Source organism: Centruroides sculpturatus, unplaced genomic scaffold (genome assembly GCF_000671375.1).
Source record: "Centruroides sculpturatus isolate CEXI.00-Female unplaced genomic scaffold, Cexi_2.0 scaffold2998, whole genome shotgun sequence".
Taxonomy (NCBI): Eukaryota; Metazoa; Arthropoda; class Arachnida; order Scorpiones; family Buthidae; genus Centruroides; species Centruroides sculpturatus.
The window spans coordinates 4,739-14,853 of record NW_019387245.1 but is presented as its reverse complement, the minus strand read 5'-3'; the positions used below and the strand labels follow the sequence as shown (position 1 = coordinate 14,853).

At 40.0% G+C, this 10,115-nt stretch overlaps 1 protein-coding gene across 1 annotated transcript; it reads left to right on the top strand.

Moving 5' to 3' along the window:
* Positions 1 to 219: 219 nt before the first annotated feature.
* Positions 220 to 9,395, top strand: LOC111616303 (partitioning defective 3 homolog; the record flags this gene model as incomplete). The annotated part of the gene is made up of 7 exons (XM_023357731.1): positions 220 to 515; positions 883 to 1,020; positions 2,089 to 2,228; positions 2,508 to 2,648; positions 3,457 to 3,651; positions 4,206 to 4,714; positions 8,046 to 9,395. Coding segments are annotated over 7 exons (1,426 nt in total), but the record flags the coding sequence as incomplete, so codon positions are not given.
* Between the last annotated feature and the right edge of the window lie 720 nt (positions 9,396 to 10,115).

Here is a 10,115-nt window from a genome sequence, read left to right as displayed (position 1 = left end):
TTTCACAGATTTTTGACAATGGAATAACGACTGCCAATCATAAAATTCGGCACGGAATAAATCCCGTAATTAGGAAAATTTGGCTTTTGGCCAACGTTTTCGTAGTAGAATTCCATTCCCTTTACAAGTGGCCCTACGTAGTAAAAGGTCGACATTCTCTACCACCGATTTCTATTGGCTAATGAACTCAAGACGTTTCGATTTGCTCTGTGACTAAAGATGGTTCCTGTCTTTCAGGGACTGCGGCTTGTTGGTGCAGGGAATCGAACCCGGAGGGAGGATCGACCGCGACGGTAGACTCCGAGTTTCCGACCGCATTGTGGAGATCAACGGACGTCGCCTGAGCCGCGTGGGTTTCCGCCAGGCCCAGGACATCTTCAAGGAGGCTCTGAAGGCTCCCGAGATCCGCCTGCGCCTGGTCCGAGCGCCCGTCGACCCACACCACCCGGCCGGAAGTCCGTCGCCGGAAGGGGAGAAGTCTTCGGAAGAGACGGTGGTACGAGCCGAAGAGAGAGGTGAGTGGGAAAGAAACGCCTTCTTCTTTCCTGGGAGGCGGAATCACCGCAGAAAACGGTTCGAACTCATTTATGCGGCGAAAGAAACCGGTTTTCTTTTTCCTTTCTTATACCTTCGGGTGGTCGGACCATCGGCGTATTTCCTATTCCGGTTTAAAATTTCTTACGGGAAGAGGGATGCGGTTTTCTTCCGGGCACCGGAAGTGGCGGAAGAAAAGCCTTTCGTTCGCCGATGGAAATGTTCCCCTTCCGGAAGGGGAATTTGTAAACGGGAAGATCGCTCCGGAAACGGCGGAGGGATTGACCACCACCGAACCGACTTTTGCAGCGTCACCCGGGATGACCCGTCTTTTCGTTCATTCGACAGGCGAGGCGGAGACAAAAGTTGCCACCGTTACCCCCACCAAGAAGGTGCCGCCCGGCGTGCCTCACAGAAATCCCAACGCGGCGCTGACGGCCAACACCAGGAAGATCGGACGGAGGATCCGCATCCAACTGACCAAAGGTAATCCTCTTCTTTTCCATCTTCTCCTTTGTCCGCCCCCCCGTAGGCGGGCGGAGGATGGCGGAGTCGGAGAACTTTTCTTTCCGAAATATTCTTTCGCTGGTGAGACATCGCCTAGAAATTGTCTACGGCGAAATCTTTGAACACTCAGACCCATCTCACGTTCTGACTCGACCGAGTCGATGGTGACCGTCGAGATGTCACGAAAACCGAGTACAGTAGCAGTTTTAGCCTATGTAAAATATGTGTTTATTACATCCCACTTCTTTCTCTTGTTGTTAGATTTGAATCCCGTCAGTCAGGGAAAACACAGGGTCTTTGCATTTAGTGTTTTATTAGCGAGGTTGCGGCCGAAGTTTTCATCTCTAAAACGTGAACGTCGGACGTCGAGCGCCGCTACCTTATAAGCGGCGCTCGACGTTCGACGTTCACGTTTTAAACCTCGCAACCTCGCTAATATATAGGGGAGATCGGGGCAAGATCGGCATGTTAANCCGCGGGAACAAATCTTTCCTCCTTTTCTTCTCCTCTCGCTCTCAATTACAATTTACCATAAAAGAAAAGCGAGTCAGACCCAATTAATTTCTTCCTCACCCGGACCACCTCCCTGGTTACTTTGGTGACGAGTACTACCATTCCCGGGATAAAAATATACCATAACTTAGCAGTGAAATTATTACAATCACAACACATCCCAATTTAATAGCGAGGTTGCGGCCGAAGTTTTCATCTCTGAAACGTGAACGTCGAACGTCGAGCACCGCTCGACGTTCACGTTTCAGAGATGAAAACTTCGGCCGCAACCTCGCTATTAAATTGGGATGTGTTGTGATTGTAATAATTTCACTGCTAAGTTATGGTATATTTTTATCCCGGGAATGGTAGTACTCGTCACGGAAGTAACCAGGGAGGTGGTCCGGGTGAGGAAGAAATTAATTGGGTCTGACTCGCTTTTCTTTTATGGTAAATTGTAATTGAGAGCGAGAGGAGAAGAAAAGGAGGAAAGATTTGTTCTGGCGGGCAGGGTGAGAAAGACCGATCCGAAGTCCTCGGGATTTTATTTTTCAGGTGCGGAAGGATTGGGATTCAGCGTCACCACGCGAGACAATCCGGCGGGAGGAAACTGCCCCATTTACGTCAAGAATATCTTACCGAAAGGAGCCGCCGTCCGAGATGGTCGCTTGAAGCCCGGTGATCGACTTCTGGAGGTGAGTAGTCCGTCTTTAACCGCCTCTCCCTTCTAAACACGAAAGAGTTCGTTTGTGGGAACACCAGGTTGCGGGACTTGAACCGGAAGAAAATTATAATTGGCAGTTAGAGAGCATCACCCCCGTTGGTGGTAAAAGTGTAGATAAGGGACAGATAGATTAATTAATGCAAAATTTTAAAACCATATTTTCCAGTCACTTATTTCTTCTCTCCTGTTAGCGTGGCGGAAGACGGGAAGAGCCTCTGTACCTCGGTTTAACCCCAAATCTTTGTTTCAGGTCAATGGCGTAGAGATGACCGGAAAATCGCAGACGGAAGCCGTGTCGGTTCTCAGAAACACCCCTTTGGGAGGAACCGTAGAATTGGTCGTCTCTCGACAGGAACCGGATCTTTCGCCGTCGTCCTCTGCCAGAGAATCGGTAAAGTTTTTCTCTTTAATAACTCTTCGTCTTCTCGAAAATACCCCTTTTCCTCCATCGACGGTAACGGGTTGGACTCTTCTAGCCCAGCGGTCAGGTCACTCGCGTGTCCACTTAAAACCCACCCGTGGGTCGAGATGCCTACCGAGTAATGTTATCATTATTACTATTATTATGTTATTGTTAATCTCGAGAACGGAGTTAGATAGATGAAAGTCGAAACAAGAAAACTTAAGGGCAGGAGGATCCGATTGTATATGTTATGATACCTAAACTGTTCTGGATCTTCCTGAGTATTACAAATGGCGATACCAATTTGTCTATTTGTTTGTATGTTCTCAAAAGTTGTGTCTGTACTCAGCACCGTAACTAGCCTTTTATGCGCTCAGTGCGAGCTTCTGTAACTATGACCCAAAACTTGGCCCAGGTCATTTCTGCACCCTGTGCCTGGACACCGCTGGCACTGCCCTACTGTACGTAATCAAACGGCATTATAACATTTTACATTATTAATCACATTTACTTACTTAACTAATATTACTAGTAAGTTATACTAGTAATTTACTGTACTGTTTTTGTAAGGTAAACAATTTTTCTTTTATTATAGCTATTATAACCTGCCGTTATTACAGATTTTATAGTGAAGCTAACACAATAAGAGATATCATGACCTAAAAGGGGACCAATAAAGCCATTGTTGTTTGCTCTAAGCTGTTATTTCGAGTCTTCCCTTTCGGTCGATATTTATTACGTTTAAAGAGTTTATTTCTGGTTCAAAGTGTATTTAATTGTAGATAAATATTTACAGATGTCCGAGAAAAATGGAGAACAGCCGTGGAAGCGTAAGGAAATACTTACATTTGAAATTCCACTTAATGATTTCGATTTCGGTTCTACTGGTTTGGGTGTAAGTGTGAAAGGAAAGACTTCTACTGGACAAAATGGAAGTGTCGATCTTGGAATATTCGTGAAATCGGTAATTGAGGGAGGTGCTGCTTTCAAGGTAAATTGAAATTTATCTAAACTTTAACCAGAACTTACTACAGTAAATTGCATTTGTATTTATTTTTTCTATTTCTTGTAGTCTTAAAACTATTTCTTTTCTCGTGTGACGTATATAGTTAACCTGGGCCTCCTAACATTAAGATTTTCATACCCATGTCTTCTTTTATCTATCTAACTCGGTTCTCGAGATTAAGGAAAGACGGACGGAATTAACTAATGTACAACTTGTCTACATTAAGATTAATAAAGACATTAATTTTGCTATAAAGATTTTAATAAATATTACTGTAATTGCAGTTATTTAGTCCGTCTTCTGGTGATGCAAAGTAATTATAAATGCGTATAAATTCAATGGGTCGATTTGTAGACCTATAAATTCTCGCTGTCATCCGTCCATCTGTCTTTCCTTTTGGAAGTCATTCTATTTCAATTCAAACTTTTCCCCCAAAAGCGGTTAATAGGTGACCGGCACGACTCTATTGTTAAAGGAAAAGTAACATTTTGGCTTTCCGGGTTGGTTTCCTGATGGAAAACTTTTATTTTCCCCTCCAGGATGGTCGACTGAAGACTGACGACCGACTGATCGATATCGACGGGACGTCGTTACTGGGGATGTCCAACGGCCGGGCCATGGAAGCTCTGAGACGGGCCATCAGCCCCCGGGACGGAGTCTTTCCCCCTTCCATCACCTTGTCCGTCCGTCGGCGGGTCCGGTCCGCCGCCTCCCACCCGGCCCGGGCACCGGCTCCCGGCCTTTCCGATTCCGATTCTGGCAGCGACTCGGTGGAAAAGAAGCGTAGTGCCGGCCATCCCTCGGAAGCTGCAGCCACTTTTTTAGGGGAAGGAAGGAAAGACGACAACTTCAGGAAGAAGAGCCGAGACCCAGAGGCGGGATGGGGTGGAACGGCGGCGGACCCTTCGGGCGGGACATTGGAAACGCCGTCCGGAGAAACTGTGTTGATCCAAACTGATGTTCCTGATTGGTCGTCAAGAGCCATTTTTTGCCCCTGCCCGGCCGGTGACCCCAAAGTGGAAAAGTCGGAGAATACCTCAGACGGGCGGTGAGTATCTTTCTTTAACCGTATTTAATCGCTAATGTCTCTCTCCTTTAAACTTTTAAATGCCATTTTCTGTTTGTAAATATACCGACCTATCAACAAGAGACGTTTTCCATCATTTATTCTTTAAATATTTGCCGGAAATGATCCAAACGGCATAAGAAAAGCCATAAGAAATCACAAAATGTAGGAAAGATGCAAATTCCCATTTAAAATCTGCACACTTAACATGGTGAAAGTAATATTTTTACTTGCAAGAAAGTATTGTTTTTGTTGTCCAGTGTTGTTAAAGAAATTTTAAAGTGCAAACTTTCTAAAACTGACGAACAATTATTTATTGTGACATCGTTATAATGTCGGACTGAAGGTTTTAATCGTCTTCTGATGAAATGATCAAGAGATTCTGGTTCGGATATACAATTAATCGGGGTCTCCGGCCCTTAAGCTTTCCATATTTAGTCTAAATTTTAGTGATGTCTTCTCCTCCAAATCATACTTCTCCCGGTAATGACCGTTGTGTGGGTCATCTAGCTAACCCCGTTCTCAAGATTAGCGAAGGACGGACAGACGGACGACAGTGGGAACGTAAGGTTTTCAACTTGAAAATTGAAAAGTTTAAGAACATCAAATATTTTACTTCTGTTCGCTGTTATAGAGAGTGTCTATTAGTCATTCGGTTATCAATATCTCCAGAAGTTCTAGGGTTCACTTTTATCCCAGGCATTAGCAGAAATAATGTGGTTTTGATGCTCCTCTCAATCCTGTATTCGTTAGTGTACTGTACCATAGATACGACAACGATGTACACATATTATAGCCAGTAGGCGTCGTTGAATTTGATTGTTTAGTGAACACCTTCAACTCCTTTAAAATTTGGGTCAGTGTCAGTGTGGAAAGAGGAGACCAATAGCATAAGTTTTCTGGACTTATAAAAAAAACCAGAGGGGCACTATGATTGTCTTTCTGTGCCTATCATAAGTCCACGCTTCCTCATGTTTCCACTAGGTGGAATTGTCATTTCGATTTAAGTCTTGCCCATTGGTGGCCGTACGAATCGGAAGAACGTCTCGTTTTTTTCCAACCACTGCCAGAATTTTTAAACCGGAATTGGATATCATCAGAGTGCACTAATTGCAGAATATAACGAGAATATCTTTAATACTGAATATAACTAAATGCATCGTTTGCTTTTTTCCTATATCACCTGTTCAAAACTGGAAGGTGTTTTCTTCATTCACATTTTAGTATATGAATGCTACAGCTTACCTTCACAAATGTAAGAAAGAGCATCTCATAGCTCGACCCTCTGTAACCAAGAGGAATCTTGAGATAGAGATAGACCCTTGGAGTAAACTAGAGTTATCGAATATTGTTATGCTTTAGAGCAATGTAATTGTTTAGTCAGGAGTGAAGAGCTGGGTTAAATCAAAATAGTCATGGAGGTATCTAAAAGTATTTGGAGGTATGGAGTCAAAGGCTATAAGTCAGGTATAAGTCAATTAAGCTATGTAACGCGAATGTTTTTTTTTTTTCAAAATTATTCAAGATTATAAACATCGTATCGAGTAAGTTAGTAATAGTTGATTGATTTAGCAGTTTGAATGTTGTGAATAGGTAAGAGTTATGAAATTATCAGAACATAAATTTTATTGAAGAAATGTATTTTGAAAATTTTAAGCATTGTAACAGATAAATAAGTGGGTCGGAAAGATTTTTTTGTCCTTTTTTTGGTATTAGTAGAGTAATAGTAGAGGAATACCATTGTTTTGAAACAAAACTATAATAGAGTACTTTAGAAAAAAGTCTTGATAAAATTACAGTGATAATCAGTTTTAATTTTATATACAAAATTGAGGGAATGGAGTCAGGACTGGAATTGGAGGGCTTCAAATTACAATAAGCGTCAAAATATTCCCAAAGTTCGTATGTAATTTAGAAAAATAGCAAAAACTATTCGTTATGCGAAAGTAAAAGGAAATAAATCAGCTGTAAGATTATTACAATATTCACATAATAGCAAAAAATTAAAATAATTTTCATATTTTTTAATATCTTCTTCTTCATCTTTATCTTTGCCTTTTCCCATGTTTATATGGGGTCAGCATTTCCTTCTCTAATACATTTTTTCCATTTTTCCCTATCAAGGACTTTTTCTCTCGTAAGTCCCTTCTTATTCAAGTCTTCTTCCACCTTATCTTTCCAACACATCTTTGGTCTTCCTCTTTCCTTTTACTACCAGTTTTCCGATCTCCTTTCCAACATAACTGTTGCTTCTTCACTCTACGAGGCCAAACCATCTCAACCTATATTCTTTCATCTTTTTGCTCAAGGGGCCCGCCTTAACAGAACCTCTAATAAAATCATTCCTTATTCTATCCTCCCTTGACATTCCACACATCCATCTCAACATTCTATCTTCGCCATCTCCATCTTTCTTTCTTGGGCTCTTATTGCCCGTGTCTCAGTTCCACATAACATTTCAGGTCTAACAACTGATTTATACAATTTTTATTTCAGATTGCAGCTAACTTTCTTGTCGCATAACACACCGCTCAGCTTCCTCCAGTTCATCCATCCACATTGAATTCTATGCTGCACCTCTGAGTTCAATCCTCCTCCCATCTTGACAAATGTCCCAAGATGCTTAAAACTCAGAATCAAGGGAGCGGCAAATTTTCGATTTTAATATTACACTCGTCTCTACCATTCAATGTCGTATAAGCTGTTTTAGTTCTGATAATCTTCATGCCCCTTTCTTTCAAAACTTTCCTCTAATCTTCCAGTTTCTTCTCAGCCTTGGTTTGAGAAAGTTCACACAGCACAATATCATCCGCTTCTTTCTATCACTTCATCTATCATCCGCTTCCTTTGAAAGACGAGACCAAATATGGAAATCTTAGGGGCAGGAGGCCCCGATTAACTATATACAAATTTCAGATGTAAATCAGAAATCACATTATTTCAGTTCGAGAATTTCCCCCGAAAGGTGTTAGATGACTGGCACGACTCTATTGTTAAAGGAAAAGTATGATGTACAGGGTCAAGCCACTACTAATTTGAGATGGAGAGCTTCATAGTAAAATGTACTCGCGGGCCGTAAAAATTATTTGACGGGCCGTATACGGCCCGCGGGCCACCAGTTGGACAGCTCTGATGTACAGGGTCAAGCCACTACTAATTTGAGAGGGAGAGCATATATTTTAAACAAAATAAATTAAAAATACGATTAAAAATTGCACCCCTATTTTGTGACAATGTCACATTAAATAATTGCTTGTTATTATTATCTTTTTTACATTAATTTTGTACTTTTACCTACCTCTTATATTTTTAGTTACTGATGAGGGACCGTGAAATGAAAGTCGGTCCGAAATGCACAAAATAACGTACGTAACCAACCAAAATAAATATAATTAAATTCTACGTCTTGGATCATTAAATTGACCATAGAGTTCCTGTACACCTGCAGACACAAAGTTATGGAATTTTCAAGAATTATTCAATATAAATATAGTCGATGATCCCAACAACAAAGGAAATTATGACATTTTATTTCAATATTTATTGATTTGATGAAAATAAAAGTAAAATATTAATAATTATATATTTTCGACGAATAATTTTTATTTTAATAAGATTTATCGGGCTCATAAATGGACTGAGCATATTCAACACACAATATTATTCATATGAACAATAAATATTTAACCAAATCATATCTTATATGTAAACACCCAAGATTCATTTCGAAATTTAATTGTAAAAGTGCATATTATATTTCTTTTTATATGGTGTAATGTTTCAGTCAATCCTTCAGAGGCATCAATTAACTCTACCGCTTGGTTATATTAGTTTTAATTATTGTAAAATCTTTGTTTTGTAAACTTGAATATTTAATAAATTTAAGAAACTTTGTGTTCATATTCATTGGTGTGATAAGCCCTAACTTAAACCAGTTATTTAAGTCACACGTTGATTTAATGGGATATGGCAGTGCAAACCGTAGGCAATCTGCCAAGGCCAATGTCTCCTGGAAAGATGTAATGTATCTAAATTGGGACCGATTTTCCAATTAGACGTATGAAGAAAAAACTGGAAACTCCATACACCAGTGCATATTCAGTTGGTCCATTGTTCGGTGATTTTATCCACACGGCCACTGGGTGGACGATAATTACGTGAAGGTCAGATAGTGAAGGTGGATTAGCCATCAGCTTACTGCTTTGGAAGACCAGAAATTTGAATTCGGACTGGTTAACAAACCCAAGAATTAGTGTGTGGTATGTTCTGGATGTTAGGTGGTCGAGACCTGTCCCTCACCACCTAACTATCCCATTGTGGGCCTGGCTGAACACAAGATACACTTGAGAAAAGGCCCTATTAGTGCTCAATTTACAATTTACACTCGGTGGCAGAAATATGTTAAAAAACGATCAGACTCAAAAAACCGAATGCCAACTAGTGATAGACAAGAGCTACCAGTTTTTCTCTATAGCTAAAAAAGTTAGTCAAATAATGTAGCCAGCATAATGTTTTGGTGCCAAAATGGACGTTGAAGTAGCCAAATAAGGTAGCTGTGGTCTTTAGGAAGAAATGATGTCCGAGGCTAATGGTGGCGAAGAATGTAGAAAAACCATAAAAAGGGTGTTTGTCATAAGTTTTCTAATCAGCTTTTAACTGGTAATATTTTAAAATGACACGTGTCAACGGTGAAAAATTAGNAGAAGCCCGCTAAATCTGACTTAGAAGAAAATATAGGAAACGGTAAATTTGGAAGATTTATTTATATAATTTTAAACATTTTATAAATCCTCGGGCTATAATTTATGGCAGTTGTTGGTGTGTCATTGCAATTCATCGGGTTTTAGTATAGATGTTTATATTTAAACATCTCGGTTTTTAAAACCAAATATAAAAGCAAATATTAATTATAATAATGATTATATCTTCAACTTAATGATGATAACTTTTAAGACTACTTTAGGATATTAAATAATTATTATTATTAACCCCTTCACCTCACTGATTACACATAGAGAACGCCTAACCTCACACTAATTACTTATGGTAGGTAACTACTTACAAGTAACTTGTTATTTTTAATGTAGTTATTAAATTACACTACATTTCTGTTTAAAAAATTCCCGTAAAGTGTAGACAATGTAGACAAAGTAAGATACTTCCGTGCAGCATGTCTACACTGTATAGTTTGACTTGAATTACTTTATGCAAAACTGATAACACTTGGCTCAAATTTAGAACAATGTGTGAGCACATCTGTAGATTTGAATTGATCATTGATATTAAGCCAACAACTACCTGATTATATCAGGATATTATATAATGATTATTTTAAATTAATTACTAACCGCAGGCCGGCCAGTGTTGTCGCACGCCAGACGAC